This window comes from Streptopelia decaocto (assembly GCF_964273445.1).
Source record: "Streptopelia decaocto genome assembly, chromosome: 6".
Lineage (NCBI taxonomy): Eukaryota > Metazoa > Chordata > Aves > Columbiformes > Columbidae > Streptopelia > Streptopelia decaocto.
The window spans coordinates 15,918,252-15,943,928 of NC_138660.1; the positions used below are offsets into that span (position 1 = coordinate 15,918,252).

General features: G+C 38.2%; 1 protein-coding gene across 2 annotated transcripts; it reads right to left on the minus strand.

Annotated features, from left to right (window-relative positions):
* Window positions 1–2,151: 2,151 nt before the first annotated feature.
* Window positions 2,152–24,844, minus strand: TRPC1 (transient receptor potential cation channel subfamily C member 1). Of its 2 annotated transcripts, none has more exons than XM_082057106.1 (13): window positions 23,852–24,844; window positions 21,973–22,139; window positions 20,770–20,871; window positions 19,624–19,826; window positions 18,163–18,294; window positions 16,695–16,890; window positions 14,687–15,023; window positions 11,838–11,977; window positions 9,725–9,868; window positions 5,980–6,155; window positions 5,610–5,811; window positions 4,854–5,048; window positions 2,152–4,009 (listed from the first exon to the last, which is right to left on the minus strand). In XM_082057106.1, exons 1-13 carry the CDS (start codon window positions 23,985–23,987, stop codon window positions 3,782–3,784), a joined length of 2,358 nt encoding a protein of 785 aa, XP_081913232.1. In that variant the 5' UTR covers window positions 23,988–24,844; the 3' UTR covers window positions 2,152–3,781. The 2 variants fall into 2 exon arrangements, with proteins under 2 accessions (XP_081913232.1, XP_081913233.1); XM_082057107.1 differs by having other exon boundaries at window positions 21,973–22,127; window positions 23,852–24,842.
* Between the last annotated feature and the right edge of the window lie 833 nt (window positions 24,845–25,677).

Sequence of the window (25,677 nt, forward strand, 5' to 3'; positions counted from 1 at the left end):
GTTCTCCTGCTGTTGCTGCCTCTCCCCTGTGACAGCCGAGCAGCCGCAGCACCGCCGGGCCGGCTGCTGCAGCGGGAGCCCGGAGCGCCCAGCCCGAGCCCAGAGCGCCGAGCCGGAGCCCGGAGCGCCCAGCCCGAGCCGGCAGCGCCCAGCCCGAGCCCGCAGCGTCCAGCCCGAGCCCGCAGCGCCCAGCCCGAGCCCGCAGCGCCCAGCCCGAGCCCGCAGCGCCCAGCCCGAGCCCAGAGCGCCCAGCCCGAGCCCGCAGCGCCCAGCCCGAGCCCGCAGCGCCCAGCCCGAGCCCGCAGCGCCGCACGGCTCCCGCGGCGGCCGCCCCGCAGACGGCCCGGGCTGCGCTCTGCTGAGCCGCCCAACAGCGCTTCGCTGTGGAAATGACAGCAACATTCCTCTGCAAAGCAGATCAAATTCTGTAACTTAAAGAATTTTAAATGGCAACTTTGATTTTCCAGTATCGATTCCTATGCAGATTAAAGGGTTTTGTGGATGGTGCTCTCCGCATTCCTCAGCAGCAGCCTGGGGAGCAGCAACGTGGAAACCATGCTCGGAACTGTCTCGAACTACAATGATCTATTTTTATTTGTGATGACATAACCATCTGTCACATAAGTTTTTTCAGCGAGGCAAGGAGTCTGGCAGCTGCTCCTCTCCTCCCCCAGCCGGTAAGCAGGGAAAGCTCCTGCCTGTTCTTCTCCACATGCCCTTCAGACCAGTTTCTTTCCCAAATAGCAGCACTGGCAGCAGCCGCCCTGCGACAGGGAATGGGAGCCAGGACTTAGCAGAATGGGGCCCATTTTCTCAAGTAAGGATCGGTTACGAAACGTAGGTAACAACTATTACAAGTTTTTAAAAGCAGACATAGTGACTGTAAACTCCAGACACTAAAAATACAATCTGCAACCAAACAGAATCAAAATTATCTGAAATACAATTTCTGAAATAATTGCAACAGAAACAATAATCAAAACCATAGTTCAGGAAGAGCATAGAGTAAGCTGTCTTTCAGTAATGAATGGTTCTGACCTTTCTGCTACAAATGGAGATACCATGAAAACTTCCATCTCGATTTTTCGTTCCTGGAGGCAAAGTTAGAGCTAAGACAAAACACACATTCACATGAAAGAAAGGAAAAATTAGCATTCCGCAGTGGTGTCAAAAAAACCTTTCATGACTTGCACTAAGATTTGTACAAAGAAATTCTGAATCCTATAGCCAAGTAAGGTCCCGCGTCTCCAAACTTTACTTTTCTTTTTTACTTCCTAGTTTAAAGAAAGTATCACAAACATGTAAAATTTTGTCTCTGTGCATGTCCAGAAGGGAAGTATCAGAGCCCCAACATCTGCAGACAACCTCTGGAACAGCCGGTATTACATTGCCAAACGAGAAAGCAATGACCTGTTTAATATGTGTGAAGCAGGAAAGTCTAAATGATAAGACAAGATTGACCAAATAGTACAAAGCACTCTGGACTGATGAGCAGCAAAGTAGATGGGAAGACTACAACAGCTTTCAAACGAAGCAGAGATGCAAAATGTCATACAACTAAGGTACTATAGGGAACAAACTTCTCTGTCTCTGCTATCACTTTATACATATATATTTCCATGGATAAATAAAAACTCTGCAACTCCCACATGCAATCCAACGCCCCCTAGAAGTGCCTTGAAAAGAGACAGTTCTGTGTCAGGGCACGTGTACTCTGTAGTAGAACAGAGTGCCACGTGCGATGACCAGGCCAGCGCTGAGGGACTCTGCTTAACGTACTGAAAGCAATTAGAAATAGCGACATTAGCATGCTGCTTCGTACAGATAACAAACCCACCTTCCCAGGAGAACTATGAGTGGGAGCCGAGCGCCAAGTGACCAACACCGCATCTGGAATCCAATCTAGCGTGTTTGGAACGGCACAAAGCCACTGAGATGAACAGGATGGTTCCACAAGGAAAAACGGTAATAACACACTAACACCAGCTACCTTCCTCAAACTTACTATCTTAACATGACAAAGAAAGTACTTTTAATAGGGTACCTGATACAATGTGTTTCAAATACAACTAATATTAATACCACCATATTTTTCTAAGAGCTTTTATTTGTCTGCTTCCTTGCTTGGATATACATAACGTACACAGCACATACTTTTTATGTTGGAGTATTATTCAAACATGAGATCTGAGTCCAAATACAAAATTCAGTGATCTCCTTTGCTTTGAACACAAGAGGTTAGCTTCTTATTCACGTGAAAAGCCAACAGACTTATCAGAATACCTCCATAAGACTTCTGGAAGCAAAGTATTAAACCCTAGTTCAGATATACATAATTTCATAGTACAGAAAATATATTACCTTTACAAGAAAGAGTTTTGTAAGAATTCCTCCAAAAAAGTAAACATTCATGTAAGCCTCCACTCTTATCAACCTCCCCAAATCAATTGTGGTCAAAGACCACTATGGCTACCTGCGCCTTCTGGACATAAGACCATTTTAGAAGAGCACCATCATAACAGTAAAATTGTCAATCAATCCTTTAGCTGTCATAAATATACTTATTTCATACCTAAAATACAGGAATCTCACATTTCTCAATTACAATTTGTCAACGTGAATTATATGTAAGCATATAAAGCCATATAGGACCCTCTAGCACAGAAAATCCACAAAGCCCTTACTGTCCATTGTAAGCAAAGTCAAATCACAGGTTTTCACAAAACACAGTATTCCTGACACCAAAAAAAAAAAGTTTAGCTTGGCAACAACTGTGGGTAAAAAAAAAAAGGAAAAAAGAAAGGCAAATTTAAAAGTAGGATATGTAAAACCTGCCTGAAGCAGGCCCTTCTTAACTACAGCTGTCCCATGAGCAGATACAAGGCGTGTTCTCAGAAAGACGTGCACAGTGTCCCACAGGAATTGTTCAGCATTGCAAACAACAGCACTCAGTGCTCCCCCTCGTTTTTGTTAAATCACAGGTTTTGATATTTCAGATAATTTATCATCCAGATTTTAAAACCCCAAGATGTTAAATTTTAAAAGTTTACGGATTAGTTTTAAAATTCTGTTTCCAATCTTAACATGTATAGTAAAACATAGTTTTGAGGCACTGCTGAAAAATCCAAGCAGGAATTGATGGTCTTACATATAACCATAAATATTCAAGAAATGGTTGGTCTATTTTGAGGTCAAACTGTGAATGTTCTCATGAAAGGGAAGAGCCTTGATGATTCGATTTTCTGTAAGTGTTAGCATACAGTCCAGGGTAACATACAAAACTTGGCACTAGAACTGCCTCTTTCAGAGCCAAACAGTCTTCTCATGCACTGTAACCTACAGTCAAGCATAATTTCCAACTGTGCTGGAAATTTTCTATTATTCTATATCTGACTTTTCTATTAAAAATATACATAGGCTGGATTTTTGTCTTAAAAAGCCTATCTTCTCTCACAACTTGAAAAACAAGTATCAAAAAGGAACAGCCAGCAAAAATAGAAGAAATAAACACGTTGTGCTAGTTATGAAGCTCTGACACCTGGCAGCCACAGTCTGAGGAACATTAAAAAAATCCTATATACAAATTTTATATACACACTAAAAGCTTAAGAAAATTACTATATCTGGGTTTGCATTTATTTCCACCAATTCTGCATCTAGCTGCAGCTCATGCAAATGCATTTTCAAATGTATTATTGTGCAATAATCATCTTTTCTATTTGGTCAACACTTCCATCTCTAGGTATCTAAAAGTACAAACTTTTTGTTTAGAAATTAGGCCTTAGTTTCTTGGATAAAACATAGCATATTTAGAAGTTCGAAAGCCAAGCAGGTCTCTCATTTCATTTCGGAATTTTGACAAGTCTTGCCGCAGCTCATTCAGGTTTTCCACAGTTGCCTGATCCGTGCTTTGCATCTTCTGTCTCATGGACGTCAAGTAACGGTGGACTAAGCAACACATCACCTTTTGATAATTCTCATCTCTCTTTTGCTTCAGATTTCTCCATTCCTTTAAACAAACATTACACATTTACTACGCAGAAGTGATTTTTGAGCCTTAAAGCCGGTATACAATTCTACAGAAAATAAATATGAACAAAATAACAAATAAGGCTATTTTAAAAATACATCCTGATGCACAAAAAGGTACAATGCATGTCAATTGCCAGCAACATTTAAATTATATTATCATTTACTGTACCAGTAAAAACTGAAAATTTTTAATCTATTTGGGTTGGTAATCATCCTATAAGCAATTAAGAGTTCCATAATCCTGAATGCTTGTCAGTACCCATACCATGAAGTCTTTGAATTTAGTTTATTTAATGCTATTTTTGTCAGCAAGAACATGCAAAATTAGTATGCAAAATTACAGGGTACAATAAAAATGTTTATTTAACAAAAAAATATCCCTTCCCCAACAATGACAGGCTTCAGTGATCCTTTTTGGTTATTTATTTTGACACTTCTCTAACATGCTTAGAGCCAATTACTTTCCCCAAAGAACATTCTAACCTCGCCATTTTTGAGATTAGCACATACTGCCTTGAGGTTACAACGAGTTTTCAATCAAGCAAAGCCTTTTTCCAGACTATTTCTGGAGGAACAGAGGCTTAGAGGAAACGGGGTTGAAATTCCCCAAACAGAAAGTTAATAGAAACTTACTTAAGTATTATACACATAGGTAACATTTATTTATATTTTGGATGCACCACACATTATTCTATAATTCCTATTTATCTTAGTAGCACTCACCATGTGTCAGGCAGCTTCACGCAGCAATTTGCTGATTCATTTTAGCAACCAGCACCTTTCCAGCTTCAGAGCCTACAGCTTTCCCAATCATTTCTTACCTTTAGGCTGTTCTGACGTTTCACTTTGCCACTTGATGTATGAGAACAGATCCATTTACTGAGACTGTTGAAAAGATAACAGATAGTCTTGGGAGAGGGAATGACATTGAAAGGTGGAGGTAGCGTGCATTTGTCATCGAAGTAGCTAAGCCAAAGCTTGGCACGAGCAAACTTCCATTCCTTATCTTCATGATTCTAAAGCATCAGAAACATTAACAGAGATCAGAAGCAAAACTATTAGCAGGTTAGTTCGTAAGTTTTATGTTATCATACCTTAAAAATTGACTGTTATTCAGCTTTGATTATATAGTATTTTAATATATAAATTATATAGTATGTTAATAAATTTGTAACTAACATTAAATAATTCAAATACAAAAAAAAAATCTCTTCAATTCACTATATACTCTGGTGTCGATAAAAACTTCAGCTATGAAGGTATAAATCCCCTACCAAATGCCCAAGCCCCACACCTTATCAAGAACAGCATCTTGGTTTGAACAGCCATTTTATCAAGACATTGTTCAATTCCCAGAGGGCCAAAGCCTTGCACATGTTCATCACGCAAAGTACCCATTTTATTTGGATCAAAGTAAATTAAAAGTTCATATTTGAAGGAAAGATGCGTCTTTTGAGCTCAGAGACAGAGCTCATCCATGTAGGTCTGTAAATTAGTCCACACAGTGTAGGAAGAAATTTGTATAAAATCCAAAGATACAGCTAGTAATTATTGGAAATTAATCAGAAACCACTTACCGCTATCAGCTGGAAACTTTTATGAAGCATTGCCACAAGGAGCTTAGTTAATACAATCACAACCACCACATTGTAGGTACCAACAATAACAGCACCCACAAAAGACTGTAATTCTTCACCATAGCTAAAACGTGTGACAAAGATTGCTACGTGTGCCAGGGAGAATATGTACCAGAACAGAGCAAAACATGTGCCAATAAACCTACAAAGAAAGAAAAAATAGTATGGTTAGGTAAAGCAAACACTTCATGTAAATTCATTTGATGTTTACTTCAAGTAAATTCAAGTTCAGTGAAAAATTCCAGTTTTATTTAATTACTAGGAATTAAGGGCTGGAACAATACAGCTGTTTCATAGATAACAAACTCACGAGTGGAATGTGTCATTGCTCTGTTGTTCACAGAAAATCCCCGCACAGTCCTTTTCTTCATTTACAGTAAATCCTTTATCATAAAGTTGTGTCAATCCAATTGTGAACGAGAACAAGACAAGAAGAAACATGCCCAGAAATTTTCCAAAATCTTGTAGCATCTGTCCCATTGAAATCTGTGAAGTAGATTTATTTCCAGTATTAGTAAATCATGTCGTTATTTTTGTTCGTACTCTCTCCTTCAGCTTCTAATCGAGGAAAACATATCTATTTACATTTTCAATGTTTTACTTAAAATTTAAGATGCTAACCAGACCTCAAAATCAGCAGGTATCCTTGTACCATTTTTCAGTGAAAAATTCCTGACGTTAAAAGAAAATTTATGTAGTTTTAACATCACTTAATAAGTTAATTACTTTCAATTAACCATAAGCAACAGTATGCACACCTTACTCTTTATTTGTAATCCCAATGGTAATAAAGAACTCACAAGTCAGTAGATAAAAGCAGTAAATGAGACGCACTTGAACATCAATACCATCATAGAAGTTAAGAAAACACTTCATAAGGATACTGAATTAATCAAAACATTTGGAATCATAATTCATCAAAGCCCATTTGCAGAACACAGAATTAATTCACTGTATGTTTTATATAAGATTTTAAACATACACAATGTAGGTGTGTAAGAAAATAAACACTGAAGAGTGTAAAATACAGAAGATATGACATGAAATTCAGATAATTAGTTTCCACTTCAGAATATCCTACACAGAAGCTTGCAACAGTATAAATACATCTTTTAAAAAACAATCATGATTGTACATCTTTCCAACACAGAAAGGACCTTGACTTAATTTGTCATTAAGCACGATTTTTTAAACAGACACAGCATCAAAATTAGAGCATTTCAATTACTCTTCCTACAAACTTCTTCAGAGAACAATATACTGTTATAAACAATGCAAATAACAAAATGGGGTCAGGCAAATCTAATCATCTATATAAACCAGTGTGTGGAAAGCCTAATCCTATATGAATCACAATCTGTACCAAATCCTAGTCCAGAATTGTATCACTGGTCAGGTTTTGCAAGTATAATTTTACTGTGAGATGAAGCACCAGCTCCTGCTCCCTCCCACGCTACTGGAAACTCACTGAGTATCCCTGTTGTACAGCAGCTCCTGGGTCTTTGCGCAGTTTGCCACAGACATGGAGAATCGGCAACTGCAGGCAGAGCTATGCAGTAATTATTTCGTTTGGTCAGAGGATGAGTGTAATCCCCATGATAATTTCATCTCATCTGTCCTTTCAAAGAAAAAACCAAACCCCTACACAAAACATTTACCGTTTAACTCACACATGGTTGCAGGCAAGAGAGACAAAGTAGATGAAACAGAAATGTACAAATGGTCCAAACTGCCCCAAACTGTTTTGCCTGGAATAGAGTGTCACAACACAGCCCAAATACCAGTTGCTCTCTTCATATAGTCATGCTATTCCTTTTTAAGTATTTATAATTTCTAAGCTTTTGAAAGCTAATGATCTAATCTAGGGAAATATTACTTGATCTGCTCTTAATAATAAAAAACCATGACACACAGCCAATTTACAAATCTGTATTAAAATGGGTTTTATTAATCAATAAGTGAAGTAACTGAATGCTTAAAAATAACTCTAATAGCTAAGAGAACATAGTAACTGCCTTCACCCCCGCCAGGCTGTGGGGTTTCCATGCCATATTTCATTACCACCATCTGAACTCTGTGACCTACTTTCAGAAAATACTGTAAGAGTTGTTGCACAAGCTATACTGGCCAACAGTAATAACATAAGCTTCAGTGTGCCACTGAATGGGGTGACTGTTGACTGTTTTTATTTACTTGGGAAATTTCATAACACAGCCTCCTAATAAAAAACTTGTGAAAGATCTAGTACATAAATAAATATCCACATTAAACAGTGAATCTCTTTAAAATGTGCAGAGACTTCAGTGTTCAATCAATTTGTATAACAAATCTGATGCTTACTGCAACACCAAAGCTTAAGTATTTTTTTCAAAGTATTTAAGTACAGTTCCATTAAAAAAATGTATAAAAGAAAAAAAAGTAAAAATAATTAACGGCAACACAGCCAGAGAGAAAAGGAAAAGAAGTAAACCAAACAAAACCCTATGAGGAGAAACAGGCATCTTCCAATAATATTAAACTGGTTATAAGAACTATGAACATTCTTTTTAAAGCACTTTTTAAGATGATTTTTAGAAGACCAATTTAACAAGCAATTATTTTTCTTTTCTGTATGAAACAAAAATATTGTAAAAGATAATTATTTGTGCAGCAAGATCAAACACTCTGACTCATTAAAATGAGCTGGACCTTCGAGCTGGAGGTTTTCAGCTAGATCCTAAAGCCTTCATACAAGACCTAATGATGTGAGCCAAAACTATTTACTTCAGAACCTCCTTCAGTAAAGCTCCAGCTGCAGAGCAAGAGTTTAAAAAACTGCTGCTCCCAAATACTTATTCTGCCTTTGTGCAGATCATCCTCTTGCCACAAAGCTCTTAAAACCAGTCCTGTGCATTAGAAGAGAAGACAAAGCACTGATTTCAACTATTAGGACAATTCCATCAGTATAAATCACTGGATGATGACCTTATTTATTCCAAGCATCTTTTCATTCAACAGATACTTGCAAACCCAGTGATGATGTTGACAACCAACTATATTAACTAAATCGTATCACTATCAGGGGAAAAATAACTAAAAAAATAAACAGAATCATCGGAACAAAAAAGCAGAGACTTGTCTGATCTGATTTATCATCATAACCCTCCCAGAAAGGCCAAAGAAGCTGGAAGAATGCTGACACAAAGCTTTTCTCAGTGAGCTCCGCTTTTAATAACAGGTACTTGTTTGTAAGGGCTTTTCCCTGGCAAAGTAACGAAATCAGTCAGTGCTGAAGACTAAAGCTGAACAGATAAACCAAAGAAAGGCCAAAAATGTTGCTAGTAGAATAAGAGGTGACTTCTACTCACAATATTTTTTAGAAGGCTGCTTTCTTCCTCCTTCTAATCTAAAAAAGGATTGAGGGAGGTAATTGCATCTGAAATGCGATGTCTTAATAATAGTACAGGCTCCCTCCCCTACCCTCAAAAGTATGAGACCTTCTGTATCATTGCACCCTTGGGTCCACCAAGTCCCTTCCAACCCCAGCCATTCTGTGATTCTTATAACTGGCTATAAATAGATTACTGTTTCAATACTCTTGAGAGATTTATATTTTTCAAATCAATTCAACTCTATATTTAACTTCAGTGAGATCACAGGCATAAAAAGGCTTTTTTGATTACTATTCACTTGCTACACATCTCATTCTTCTATCTTTCAGAGAGAAATTAGGACGGTCATTTGCATAGAACTTTACCGAAGAACCTGATCGTTACAGTTTTCGAACTGCAGACATTTATGTAGTCTGTTAAGCTAAGAACACATGAAAACAGTATAGGTACAGTTATCATGGGAAAAAAAATACTGCTAGAAAGTGAACTACACTAGGTCTTCCACTCTTTTTCTTACCTTTTCCATCTAAATCAGTAAGCTTTACACGAGAGATTAAAAAAACAAACTTCAATACAATAGTACTTCTTTCTACTTTTTACTCTTTCTTACTTTAATTTGGCCTTTTTCTCTTTTCTGTAAGACTTCATAGCAAATTAAGATCAAGTTTAATATTTTATATTCACCTGCAGTGGTCCCAGAATAGAGCTGGTTGTGTACATGAAGAAGAGACGCAGGTAACTAAGAACATTAGCAAAAGCAAAAAGACCTTCTGCCACCAGGGTAGGATGGAACGCATCCCAGTCCTTCCTTTCAGCATAATCATGAAACTGCAATGTAAAAAGGACAAACTGAGATCACTGATATTGTAAATACAGGCAGGCACCGCTCCCTACTTCTGCCTCCAGAACAGGCAATAGCATAAAAGAAATTAACACATACGAGTCATAGATGGCTTACTGCTTTCAGATATCTCACTCTTTTTAGAAAAGACATTTTAAAAGCCATTCCAGGGGGAGCCAGAAATCAGATGATTTAAATTCAACACCTAACTAATGTACCCATGCAATTTCAATGTAGTGACAGCTGGTCTTAACCAGCTTTAGAAAGATATAGAAGTACTTAGGATCTGGGGTTCCTTCAAGGCATTTTATGAATGACTACAGAGAAGGGGAGTCACAAGTAAACTTGGTGTAAACACACCCCAAAAGAAACCCACTAGGTACTATTCAGCTATTCATGGAATAATCCACAGATCCCTACCTTTCGGTTTGGCTGAAAATATCCAGCATTTATATTACCAGCTTCTGATCTCTCAAAATGGATGTTCAAAAACTAGTGAACTCAAAGTTGCTCTAAAATAACTTGCCTGAAACTGTGCTGCACAAAGATGGCAAGAAACATGGATAAACATGTTTTTATACATTGCAATTGCATGTGTACAAATCCTTCTGTTACAGAGACTCATCCTTACTTCTTACAGCTTCAGTGTCTAAAATATGGACCTAAGATGTAAACCAAGCATTTTATTTGGTTTTGTAAATAATTTATAAAGTATAAAAATATTTTTTGCCATGTAAAAGTGGCAAAAAAGCCATCATGTGCCTGTTGCACAGGACAGGAGTCCTGCATCTTCAAAAAGGTTACAACTTAAATTAGTAGCAAAAGGTTCTCAGCAAAGGAACTACTACTGTAGACGTGCTGGTTGAAAAGCAAATGGTTGGAAAGGCAGCCCAACATGGTATTCTCTATTTTTTTCAAGAAATGAAGCTTTCTTTTCCAAAGAATTACCAGCCTCTGAATCCAGGCAAGGATAGGGAAATGAGCCAAACACCGAGCTGGGAAGAACTGAACCAGTTTATGTCCCTCCCAGCTGCCAGACAGCTGTCAGCTCACAGTCTGCAACACAAAATAATGGTGCTACTGCACTGCCTTGAATTTTGCCAGAACATGCATATTCGATGGGTCTGGCAGGTTGCCATATGCTGTGCAGCTAACAGCACATGCAACAGAATGGGAATGATAATTTTCAAAACTTGTATCTCCAATTAAATCCAGATGGCTTCTCAAAGAGAAAAGACAAGGCTTCTCTATGGCCTTTGTGCTTTTTTCCTTACAAAAAAAAAAAAAGAACAAACCAAGCAACCAAAAAAACTCTCACCAAACAAAAAACAATAAATAAAAAACCCCAAACGACAACAACAACAAAAAACCCCCAAAACAAAACACCAAGTCCAAACACATCCACCTATGACATCTGAGCATATGTAATCTAAAGCTTAATAAATTTTTCTGTAACAAAAAAGCATTAGACAATCTAAACACAGAGATTACTATTAGCTTCCTACAGAGTACTGTTCTATGGAATCGGGGGTACTCAAATGCCAAATCAGATGAGCTGTATGGGGAGATTTCCCCAAATGCCAATCCAAGCCGTTTGGAAGAGCAACCAGTTCTTACGAGGAAGGCAGCTGCCCTGTTTGGGGTCCCTGAGTACTTGGAGATGTCTTGATGCTTTTTCTAACCCCCTATTTGCCTCATCAACTTCTCTTGGAAGCCCAAGATGCAACAAGACCAGCAATCTTGACAACTACATGGCCTAGATCACATAGAACACAACTCGGAAGCTTACACTGTATCCACGTTATAGGCTATTACTAAAGGTACACTTAACTACAACACACCACAACTAACATACCACACGTAACATATCTTCACATATTTTGCAGCAATGTGCTAAATTTATATTTGCCCAGTTGGTCCCAGAGGAGCTTTGCACCTCTGAAGATGGGTGCTCACCTTGTTATGGGCAACTACTTTGAGAGCAAAAGTTGCCAAATATAGAGAATTCATGACAAAACTAAGCTGATTACGGGATTCTTCTAAAAAGTCTTCTAAACCATCATACCAGAGTCTTTTAACATCCGACCACACCATTCCTGCAGGAAAAATAAAACAACCAAACACCAGGGAAGTCAAGCCATTGCACTGAATAGATATTATTTTACAACTAAAGCACTTTTAACTGGCTTTTGTAAATGATATTTTAGCTAACAGAAAGAAGTAATTAAGTAGATTTACTAAAAGCATTGCATTGGATTAAAAGCATTAATCATAAGGCAACAGAATGTTTAAGCTTTTCAAACCTACTTTCCAGCTAGGAAACACATTCTCCAATAAAAAAAGGGCTTGAGAGGAAATGAAAAGCACTATAGAAAGCATTACATTTCTGTATGAAGTATCAAGTGTTTCTCAGAAGTGTGTGTTACTGAAATGATCCAAAATGTAGAAATTTTTCCTAACTTAACTGTCATTAAATAACATTAGCAGCAAAAAGAGACCATGACTTAAGATTGCAAAAATCAAAAGTTTGACTTAGAGCAACATGCATTTAAATATTCAGGATCCTTATAACAAACTTAATTTTAGCATTGTTAACCATGTCTGGCTATGTGGAAAAATATAGTTGCTAAGATTTTTACTGAGTGAATGTCTCTTACAGACTTGACATTTTTATAAAATTTGAAAGGACCATTAGATGAAATATAATGGCACCTTTGATTTCTACGAATAATCAGTTATTTAATGTTTTTTGAGTACTTCAGATTTATACTACTATATTTAGGACAAGAAGAAAAGCAGAATATGTGTAAATGGTAGTTAAAAACTGTTAGACTTGGTTTAGCTTTAGAGACTTTGCAATTTTTCTAAAACTCTGGCCCAGTAAGAACAAGATCCAGCAAATGGAAAAAAAATCAGATACTTATATATGACTTTATTTGTTCAACAAGTTTTCCTGCAATGTTGGAAAGCCTATTAAAAAAAAAAAAGGCATGCTGTGCGCAGTTCATTAGAAGACTTATATCAATCTCTCTCCTTCCTGGTTATAAAGAAAATATTTCTAAAGCACAATCTCTGTTCCCTTCCATATGATCATCATGTATTTTACAGTAAACTTGTCACAGAATCAGTAAAAAGAGCTGAAGAGGTAGAAGATGCTATAACTGATGTTATTTACACATACAAGAATTTGAGTTCCCTGTTGTTTATTTTGCTAGGGAAGACACTTGAATGATTTAAGCTCAATAACTTCAAAAAGAGAATTACTGTATTCATGATTTGGAAAGTTAATCTAGCAGAACACAAAACCAGCTGCTAACTAAGTATTAGAAATTCTGTTGTGGCTGTTTTGACATTGATTGTTAAAAAGTATTTTAATGGGACTATGCAAGACAATAATGCAGGTAAATCCTTATTACTTGGTTCTTTTTATTCCAGTCGATTTTGTCACACATTTTCTAAATTAATTGCTTTTCAACAGTACAACATGTGATTATAAAATACACATTTAAGCTATAAATGCAATTCCTATTTAAAAAAATCTTAAGATTAAATAATGTCAAAAATAACCTGATTTTAATAATTAAGTTACTTATAGGTCACTTTTCAATCTTATCTGAAATCCACCTTAAAATACTACATGAAGAAAAACAAAATGTTTCTACAGCCTTTCATTAAAATTTCCAAGACCACCTAATGACACTCTTTCCGTCTACTTTAGATTTGATGGAACAAAAGAATTTCTAGAATCAGATATTGAATCTCAAACAAAGGAGGAGTCTGTAACACTCACTTGTACTCAACATTTGAAGCTTTCAAGTTTAAGACCTGCATGTGTTTGTGTGTGGGCTACTTGCTATTTCCAAAATCTGCATGAACTACCCAACAGTTTTAATGCAGCCAAACAACAAAAGGAACCACCATTACAAAAAGCCCCACCATAGAATAACAAATAAGCCACTCACAACTACTTAGATAAAAACTGTGGTGTTTTCAACTATATCATTGCTTTTTAGAAGTCCAGGCAACCAAATTATACATATCTAATTACCTTAAAGTAGAAATTCCCATGAATTTATTTACTAAATTTTAATGTAAAAACAACACACACCAAACAAGCAAAAACATGTTAAAAGCTTTTATGAATTTCCAACCAAGACAGAAGTTCATGAGTACTCAACAAAAATTATACCTGTGCTCCCTCTACTGCATCAACCAGAATTAACATGCAGTTGTTCGGGTACAGTTATGATAATCAGTGACAATGACACATAGAACTGGAAAGTTATATGGGAAAATGACACTCGTTTCTGTGTTTTAAAACAAGGATGAGAGAAACACACACCTTCAATTTATTAGACTAAGATGAAGCATGTGGGCATACGTATGCACACAAAAGCATACAGCATATGTACTTGTTTCTTTAAACAACGGGCCAACTCTGCAACAAGTCCAAATTCTATTATTACTTTTCAAATCAAGCACTACAGAATAGTCATGAAAGACCAAGCTGATACTTACTGTTGATGTGACACTTCTATTACAGCCTACAAAATTCTCTTTGATACTTCACTTTCTGTGATAACTAGAGATTGTTCCAACACTTCACATCCCTTCCTCAAAACATGTTTTGGGTTGGTGGGGTATTTTGTTTGTTTGTTTTGTTTTTCCCATAACAATATACTCCCCAAAGAGTAAACTTCAGTGGAGCAATAAGTAATATGCCAATTTCATAAGAAGGTAGTACAACTCATTATAGTTTGATCAGTATCTGCAATCGTCATGCAATCTACTGAAATCATACATACCTATCAGCCATATTATCAGGAGATAGTCTATTCTCTCAAGGGCTGGTCCCATTGTATTCTTCTTATTCTCATTGTAGACAAGGGAATACAAATTAAGTAACAACAGAAATGTGAAATACGAAGCTCCATGAATAATAAACTTCATAAAAGGAGTGTGAATTATTCGACCTACTCGAGATTTAGGGGCTAACAAGTAACACAGGGACAAAACCGGCCAGAAAATGCCAACCATCAAAACAGTCAAAATTTTCTTGCATGTGTGCTTGCGTCGATAGCCCGCCATCTGGCCAAACCATACTGTGTTCAGAAACTGCTGGCAGTTAGACTGAGCCACAAACTAGGGGAAGGGGAAAAAAACAGAAAACGAAATAAACAATAAATCAGTCTCAGGTTTCTTAATCATTAACTTTCATTATTATTAATAAAATCAATTTTCAAACTACGCGTAGTCACCAATGAACAGGAAAAGGCAAGAATTTTAAGCTGAAATAGTTATAAGACAACAGAAGTTCTATGGACCTATTATGATCATAAGCATCCAATATTTTAATATCATACTAAAGCCAGCAACTAAACATGAATTATACATACTGGATTTTTAATGGTTTTCAGGTTAAGAATGAGTTTTGATTTATAATTGCTTATAAATCTAGCATATAAATAACATCATACCTCAGAGAGCTTCATTGTCGGTTGTTATAAAATACAGTGATCTTATCTGAAGAGTAAGATACTGTTATTGCAAAATAGTATCCACATTGTAAAACACACCACCGTGTAAGATGAGGACCGAAGCGACCAAGCAGTTTTACACATATCAGTTCTTAAAATCATTATGGCTCTATTCACCAGGGTTAATTTTAAGTCAGAATAAGCTATGTCGTATCAGTCACTCAAAAGAAGATAATTTCATTCTGAAGGTTATGTGAAATATGCAAAGGTAGTTTAAAATTTCAGATGCTTATTTGCATGGAGTTATAAAAGAACATATTTCACTAGAAGATGGTTTGTCATGTCACTTAAAAAATATCAACAAAAAGAACCTTGATATTATAATCGCATTTCAGAAAGCACCATGACAAACTGTCTCCATAGTTCACTTGTCAGAAACAAAACAAATTCCTCAAAGATACTTTCCTCATACCACATAAAAAAATGTTATTCTCCAACCACTGTGGTAAAAACAAACTATGCTCAAAACCAGAACATCTGAAATGTTTCATTATTCTTGTTTAATGCATACCAAAAATGTGTAATGCTGGTTCTAGGATATTCCGTAACTACAACTTTCAAACACTATGTATTTTAACAGTTTCACAAACAGTTTAAGGCTAAATACATACAACAGAATTATAATGCCTTCTGCAAATGCTAACTAAAAATGGATTCTGCATGGAAAGGAAACGTTCTCTCTGTCTCCTGGTTCTTGTACCAGAATCCTCCAAATACCCACTTGTCTTCTAGTACAGCAAAACTGGAGTTATAATTTGTTAACGGATAAAGACAACAATGACTTACTGCATGAAAGAAGTTCCATACTGATGGCACGAAAGGCGCCACTATTCCAGAACAGAGGCGCCATTCAGTTATACCCGCACAGGTCTGACATAATTACTGAACAGCACAGACGAGGCCTGAGCCAAAGCTGAACAGCTAATGACAGGCAAGAAGATGATAAATGATGTATGGCACCTAAGGATCTGTGCCTCCCTAGGCAAGGATTTAATAAGGATCTGAACAAATAATGGCCACTATGAGAGCTGTTCCTAAGAGAGCAGTCTGTAGTCCAATGCAGAAAATACTGAATTCTTCACCACAGTAAATACTGAAGAAACACTCAGTATCTCGCAATATAATTTCCGTTTCACATGCAGATGTCCTGTGTATTACCACCTCTTCTATAATTCTTGAAAATTTATTTCCACTTCTATGTCTAGAGGCAGAACAAACAATTAAATTAATTACTAGCAAAATATGATACAGAAATCTAATTACTGCAAAGACAAACCTCTTTTTGATTATACTTGATTGCAAGTTTTAAGCGGCTTAAGTTCATCCTTTCTTCCAACAATCCTCGCTTGTCTACGTGTTCATCGCTAGATGTGTGATTCAGAATAACTTCCAGCTCCCGTGAATTCCGTGCTTGGGCAAGCAAATCTTTAGCAAAGGTTTTACACTGTTGAGCTAGCTCCTCATAATCATTTCTGAAGGACACAGAAACAGTACATACTATTACACTGCTCATATATATTTTCCATCAAATCATTAACTGTTTTTGGTTGGGATTGTATGTTATGTTATGACAGATTTAAAAAAAATAAAAACCAAAACCAAACAACAATCATGTCAAAGTCCAAGCATTCCGAAGGCAATTCCAAGTAAGTTTCACCATGTAACATAACAATTACGCTTCAGTTTAGTTTGCAACCCCACTAGACAGAATAAAAATGAGAAATTACTTGCAGTATACAAATTCTTATGAGTTTCATATAAAGAGTTAAAGGTTAGAATTATTTTCAGGAGATGAGAAAGCATAGTAGTCACAAAACATCGCGCTGGGAAGTTATCATGTGGACTTTCCACTTGGAAGTTACTTTGAGTTTGCGTTACTTTGAGTTTTGAGTTTTGCGTTACTCCTGTCATCTGAAAATTAAAGTCTATTTACTGAATACTATTTATTCATACAATAAACACAAGAAAATAAAGCACATGATTTGCTTGTCTCACCTGGCACATAGTGCATTTTAGTGACAAATTGTATCATGTAAATGCAACATTCAATCTCTTAATAAGACAGACAATCAGCTATAAAACCAGAAAACTCATATGTTGTTTGGGAAAGTAGAATTTTTCCCCTACAAATATTTCCTTTCATGGTCTCAGAAAAAATACAAGCTTTTCTGCTGGTAAGTTTCAAAATGGTAGAAACCTGCATAGTTTTAACATAAAATTATACTGAGAATTTGTTCATTAAATAGACAGGGCATTTTCAGCACGAAATCTTACATGCTCTTCAGAGTCTTATAATATAAAGGAGCAAAAGTAAGAAACAACACCCAAAACAACTTTCAACATGAGTCGGGTCAGTACAAACAGGGTGTTGCATACTTCTATCCTGATGTAGGGAAAAATCAAGTGCAGAGTACTAATGAAACATTGATATGATTAATAGGTGTGCAATCTTTAAATATGTCAGCATTTAGCATAATTTCTATTTATTTTTCCAGAATAGAGCTGAAATTTGAACTGTTGGTGCAACTATACACATTGAACTGTCTAGACCTAAAAGTTTTTAAGGTAATTAAACTGTCAGAATGACTGCTAATGAGGCATAATTATATAACTTGTTATTATGTCTAATTATTGGTTTAAACACTCCAATTACAAAAAAATAAGAATAAACCTTTTCTAATACATACGCATCTCTATAGATGTAATTTCATGAAAGTATGAAGTTGGTTAGTTTGAATTCCTACCTGAATTCAACCTCAACAAGGCTTAATTCTTTCAAGTCCGCACTAAGCTCAAAAGCTCGCAGGATCGGATCCTCCTCTGTCAACATGATTAAAGCAGGACTGGCCAAACACCGATAAATGTCAAGACGAAACCTGTGACAAAAGAACATTAAGCAAAATGAAGACGTTTCATTTGATTAGCAGTTCCAAATCAGAACCCATTCCAAAAGTTTGCTTAAAACAGTCAGATGAAAGACAAAACAATTGGGTTTATTAAAATCAGAGACTACAAGCATTCAAGTGATACATCATGGAAGATACTGTCCTTCACATGCTTATAATCCTTATATCAAAAACTGGCCAACCTGCTTCCCTCTTCTTTTCACCACTACTTCAGTTGTCACCAGTACATCAGCAGAAGGATAAAATTATTGGTAAAATTTTGACATTTTACGTGTTATACGGTAGTTCTTATGATTTTTCAAGTGGAAATACGAGAGGGAAGTAAAGCATGTAAGCCAACCTTCTACTTTAAAATATAAATTAAAAACGGTGGGGAGCTTTAATGTGCAATACAAAAAAGTTAATTCAGGAAAAGCATCTGAAGGGATGTTTGCCTCTTGCAAAATTAGTAACTCATGAACACTGAAAAGTATGTTATCTGTTCTAGTTTAAGCTAAGAGGTGTTATCTCAAGCTTTTCTATTGTTTGTTTGTTTGCTTGGGATTCCCTGACACTTTTTCTCATACTGAAGTTAATGACACAGTGTATCAGATGGATACCAGAACGGAGCCTGTAGCAGCGGAATGCCAGTAACAATTACCCTTTCACTTCCCTTATTTTTTAGTATTTTGCATACATATTAGAGTAATTACGTATTAATTAACTGTATATTGTAATTGCATATTATATACAATATGATCTTTGAGCTCTGTGATTTTTCACCCTCTCACATATTATATCGTATTCAACCCTCAAATACATAGTCAAGTTAACCAGAAAAAATATTGTTAAGATTGGTAAATCCCTCTCCTCATTTAAGCCTTTATTAAAAAGCTATCTACTTTCAAAAATACTGAAAAAAAATAAGGCTTTAGATCAATCCATGCTACATAAACACTTTTAGAAACAGGATACAAAATTATCCACCTCCTCATTCTGGCTCAAAAAACCCCAAGTATTAACTAACTAAAGAAAAATGTTATTTGCATAATCCCAGTGCTCCTAGCCCAACATAGCTAGAATGTTTGTGACACAACTGGTAGAAAATAAAAGAGTCGTGGTTTCAGCACTTAGCTTAATATGCACAACCCAACCCTGAGAACTACCATCTCTCACAAGAACGGTTACAATATATTAAAGGAATCCACTCTTAAGCTTCACCTTAAAGAGAAAAAGGGAACATACTGAAGCTGACCCAAGCAACACCAGAGAATTAAGATAAGATTTTTTTTATTACTGTCTGTGACTGGTAATTCTTACCTGGAATGTCGCAGACTGTCTTTTTTGTTCTTTGCAGTACACAGTGTGCATTCACAACCTACAGCATGAGGTTTGGGTAATGATATGTCTTGCTTTAACAGCATGGTGAGAATTTCATAGTTGTTACGATGAGCCGCTAAAATGACAGGTGCCACATCCATGGTCGTTGAGTACTCTGGATTCTGAATGCGTTCCATTAGTTTCTGGAATAAAACGTAGCAAATATCTAAATTTATTACATACAGTCCTATGACGGTGTTTAAATGTAGGAGTTTTGTTTGCCTGTTCAACAATGAATCCCTCCTTCAAAATATTTTCCTATGTTTCATAACATGAAAATAAAGAAAAATTTGTAACAATATTTAATTACCTCTCAGATAAATCCTGGAAAACGAAGAAAGGACACAGAAATGTTCCTGGTTTATTTACACAGAAAACCTGGCATTCAGTGCCTACCTTCTCCAGCACACATGCATGATCCTAAAAACTGAATTTTGCTCTAATTTAAGAAAAAATAATTATATTTACACTATGTAAGCACAGAAAAAAAAATATCATGACTATACCTGCACTCCGTTATATATCACGACTATACCGGTATAGTACCTGTATACATATATCATGACTATACCTGTACTCTGTTACACAATGCCTTATTCCTTCCCTTCCTCCACCTCTACTTGTGAACTTTTAATAAACTTTGATACTTGAACATTGTCAAGATAAGTTTCAACAGATTAAATTTCAAGGTGAAGATCTGATGTTTACAGATTTACTTGAAAAATCTAGGAAGCTTCAACACATGAATATATTCATTATCGGTCAAGGCTGCTAATTAGCTTGCAAACAGTCCACAAGAAACATTTACAGCCACTCTATTTTTTTTTCTCTTCTGACTAACTAGGCATCTGTTAGCATTTGGCACGTGTAAGGCCACTGGTTTCCCTAGGCGGTAAAGCAAAACAATGTACTCTATTCTTTAAGACAAAAGAGGCAATAAAAATAATCCCTAATGTACAGATTCTACCACCTTAGAGATGTGGAATTTCATTTAAGAACGTTGTTTTACATACTACTGTTACTCAGAACACAATAGCACAGCCCCTGAACTCCCCAACCAAAAATGAAGGAATAGCAACACTCAACTACAATGGTTGGTCTGGAGGATCTTTTTGGTCGGTGATTCAGTAGAATGTCGACAGCTCCCACCACTTCCGAGTCAATAGCCACCAAAAGTGCATCCGATGACTAAGGAAAGAAAACAAGTCATATGTGAAAACAGTAGTGACTTAAACACCATGAAGAGTCAATCTGAAGCCAAGCTGCATTTTTTTTTTTTTTTTTTTTTGTAACTTATTTTTAAAGTACTACAATGATGTTCTGTATTATCACCACACATATGGTCAGAACACATATTGAGGTTGTTGTTCCAGGAATTAGCAAAGCATTACCGACAATTTGTTTCATTGCACGAACAGCAGAAGAATCGCAGAACTACTTTCCAGCAAAGATGATGCAGGATACTTGCGAAAAATCAAGTCCTAAGGTACAGTTTAACAAGTCATTAAAAATGTTAAAAGCAAGTATCTGTGAAGCAAAAGTCAGGCATATGAGATGATTCAGTCCCGCATTCACAGCACTGTGGTAAAGCCAGGAACACAGGCTTCTTTTTTTTCCTGGGCTGGTAACTGCTTCTGAAACTTCACTTAAGTTGAGCTAAACAGCTTTTCGTTTTCCATACAGTTGATATTATTATTTTTAATTCAGCTTAGAAAATTCAAATTTTTACTTTAAAAATAAAAAGACACAGCTTTTATTCTTGCCACTAAAAAGGTGATCCGGGGAGGGGAAAGCTTGTTTTTTTTTTCCATCCAATATCAAACAACCTAACAAACAACAGTACTTTTCCTCGTCTTCCTTATTCAGTCATCACAGCTGCAACTCTCCCAGCAGCAGCAGAGATGTCACATTACATTAAGGAAGTATTGTTGGTATGAAACTGCCTCTGCCATCAAGCACAGATCAAGTTTAACAAGAAAGTGCTACAGAAACACATGCTTTCCCTAACTTAAAATCATCTAATACAATGTGCATTTTTCTAACTGTGCTACCATTTTTAAAAAGTTAGCATACTTCACATCCAAAGAGATCTCTGCATTCTACACTCTTTAATATGATAGACTCTGACTACACACTGTATTGCTTGAAGATAATCTATACGTTATCTCTGCAACAGGAATAACATTTAAAATAAAATTCTGACTTGTTAATATAATTGAAAATGTTACTATACATTTGTCATGATTGACGAGTACACTGAAAAATGTCAATAACTTATATGTTGTATACCTGGCAGCCATAATCCAAAAGAAGCTGTAGTATGTCCAAGTTTTCATTTTCAATGGTTATGGTAATGGCATTTCGTCCAAGCACATCCACACAATTTATGTTCATTTCGCCTGAGCTGTTTTCTTCTAAGAGTTTCTTGACCATGTAATAGTCACCTGCACAAGTAACTTATGAATGTCACTCAGTATTGTTATAAAGCACTAAAAGCATGTAAACATTATAAGTACCAGGTACCATCAAACAAGACAATGTTCTGTAACTGACAACAGATGCTGAATATGTCAGACAATTAAGATGTCAAGGTAGATAAGCATTCTCTCATCAGGGAGAAAACTAAAGATATTTCAGAAGATCTCTTTCAGGAAAGTGCCAAGATGTATTTTAATCCACCCCTTTAGTTTCAGTCCTAAAAACAAACATACACACACAAGCATGGGTACTTTTCAAAGCCGGGGCAAAAGTTCATACATAACCTGTGAGACATGAGAAACTTCAAGTTCAACTACACCAGAGAAGGCTTCTGGGTTCAAAAGAGCCATTGGGTCAGAGAAGGCCACTCTACAATGCTGCAAACAGGTTTGCATCTTCCTTGAGCAGAAGCCACATTACTCATCAAAGCAGGTGTGATATGATGCTGCAATGTTATAAAATACAAGCTAGCACATTTGATAAGCAAGAAAAACTAACTACAGTAAGATGTACATAAGCTGCACTTTCCGATTTGACTGAAATATAGATGCATCAGGCTGCCATGTCTAGTATTATTCTGTTTAATTGATTCTTCTTGCCAAAGATAAAAGCTTTGAATTGTTTTTCTCTAGGGTAGCAAATTATTTTGCAACACAGAAGACTATGACAAAAAAGGACCTCACTGTAAAATACTTACAGAAGTATATGTAGAATGCTTTTATGTGCAGTAGAACACATACAGAGTCTGCGAGAGCACTAAACCAGCTGTTATATACACTTTTTTTTTTTTTTTTTAACGTTTTCCTTTGTGCAACCTCTTAGCTTCCCCAGCCTCTGTTTATACTTGGAAAACTGTGGGTCGGTCTGATCCTCAGGCCAGGCCACAGCAGCAGCAGGGCTGCCGGCAGCAAGAGAGCACCAGGGCAAACCTGCTAACCCCGCTGGCGAACATCTCTGCAGAAATACTCGTAGGGCTGGGAACTAACCTAAACACAGGGCCAGCAGACAGCTCTGTATGTAAACACACCAGCTTCTGCAACCGGCCTGAGCTACACGTAACCGTTCAGCACACAATTAAATGCCTGTCTCAGGGTCCAACATTTCAGACACACTGAGATGAGTTTAAGATTGTTTCTACTCAAGGGTAACTAAATATATGCTTAAAATAAGTAGCATATTTTAGAAAGGAAAAATCTCTTCCCATCCACCACCCTGGGCACAAATCATAGGAAGCCAGTCTCACTCATTCTGGAAATACTTAAATAAACCCCCAATTTTACAATAACTACCTACGCACAGTCTCGTTTAAGAGTGAACACAGCAAATATCTTAGGAACTCCGACACAAAACAAACTCCTCACAAGCACAGGAGACGGCCCAGCGCGCCTTCCCCTTCGCCCGCGGGCAGCGGGAGGCTGCGGGGCCGGCGGCTCCCCCCGAGCCGGGCGCTGCGGCTCGGCCAGAGGCGGCGGTGTCCGGGCAGCAGCCCCGCAGCGGGGCACGGTGGGACACGGCGGGGCCCCGCCGGCGTGAGGCGCGGGCACCCGCAGTATTTGCCGCCAGCCCCCGCCCAAGCCATCGCGGTCGCTGCGCTGCTGCGGGACAGGGGCGGGGTCGGGCCCTCGGAGCCGAGGCCTCCGCTCCCCGAGGGCGAGGCAGGCGTGGCCGGGCCAGGCAGCGGGGCCGGTACCTTTGTCGCAGGCCAGCAGGAAGAGCTTCTCGTCCAGCGTGGTCTCCTCCTTCACCTGCCGCACGTCCTTCAGCGCCAGCAGCTTGTTCGGCGAGGCCGAGGCGGACGGGTCCGCGCTCTGGTACAGAGCGGCCATGGCGCCGGCTCCGCCAGGCCCATCAGAGCGCGGGCGGGGCGGTGGCGCGGCGCAGCGCGACCCCCGGTGCCCGCTGCCAGCCCGGCGGGAGCGGGGCGGCGAGCCCCGGCGCGGTCAGCCCCGCGGGCGGGCAGAGCCGGGCAGGGCGGAGGGCGAGCGCTCCCCGCTGCACTGCGCAGGCCTGATGGCGGCGTCCCCCTTGCGAGGGGCGGCGGGACGGGGGCGGGAGCGGCGCCGCTGGCTCTGTGGCGAAGCAGCCCGGGCACGGCCGCCGGCCTCTCTCTCCGCTCCCGTGGCCCTGGTTTGCCGACCTTCCCGACAGCGCTCAGAGGGCCGGGGGCGGCCGGGGACGGGGCCCGCGCCGCGCAGGAGGTGCGAGGAGGATTTCGCGGGTTTCCTTCAAGAGAGCCCGTTATCTGACCGCCCGCTGAGGCGCCGAGCAACCACACCGCAGCACGACATCTAACTGTTAATCGTCCTCATTTCTGCTTTTCCCCTTGAATTTGTTTTTATCGCAGCTGCTCCAGTGCCCGCGGCCCCGCTCAGCTCCGCGGCAGGCGGTTCAGCACCTGCGCAGGGCCCTGGTTTCCAAACACACACAGTTTCAAGAAGATGGACCAAAGCTGAAGTCGAAATTAGGTTCATCTTTTTGAAACACCCTGCATTTGCCAGAGGGTCATTCACTTTCCTGTTCGGGGAATACTTCTAGAAATCACATCTATTTGTTTTTCCTTTTCCATATTAAAAAAGTGTGCCATTTTGTCCCTAAACGGCAGAGCTCATGGCATTACGGACTTCATCTGAGCGAGGAGGACCAATACATAAGCTGAAAGCTGTTGTTTGAACCTCCTGTAGAAGAATCTTGTTTGGTTAACAGTTGCACTCTCTAAAATATTGTTACTCAGAGAAGACAATTCTTTTCAGATGGCAGTAGCTGTCATTTATCCTTCAAGATGTAGCTCTTAGCATGTATGTCAAATTTTTACATTGAGAAGAGATGGTTCCTCCTGAAAGCCCATCTCAATCAAACGTTGAAGTAATTCTAAACGTGCATTAGCAAGCCACATAAGCATAGCAGATTTTTTCCTGAAGTGAACAAAACACTACAGCAATAGTTTACACAACTGGAAATAGTGACCCTTACAGAGTAAGTTGCTGAGTACGTGAGCAGGTAAATACAGTACTTTAGATTTGCACATCTCAAGATCGTTTATTCTTGTCCTAAATAGAGATTAAGTAAGGCTCAATTTAGCCTATGTTGAATGAGGACTTAAGACTCACTTGGCTCAGATTCAGGGCAAAGAACTCAAATTCTGTACACCACCAAGTCCTTGTTTGAAACTGGGAACAGAAAACAGGTAACTATCAAATACTAGTAACTGAATCTTGTCCAGATAACTCAAACCAGTAAACAGAAAAAAAATGGATCTGAATCCAAGCACTTAATTCCCTCAACTCTCAGTATTACCTTATGTAACAGAAACAAAATGGATGCATCCTCTTTCTGTTAATACGCTGTGCAAGGTATCGAAGACAAAGTTTAGTCTGACTGTTCACTCATCGCATTTCTTGGGTTTTACCAGACTTATGACAGTTTTCAGGAGCTGAGAGAAAAATTAGCAGCTTCATACTTTAAAAAAAAATGAAATCTTTCGTTTTTTTTTAGTTTTCTTTCTTACTGTTTGGCTTC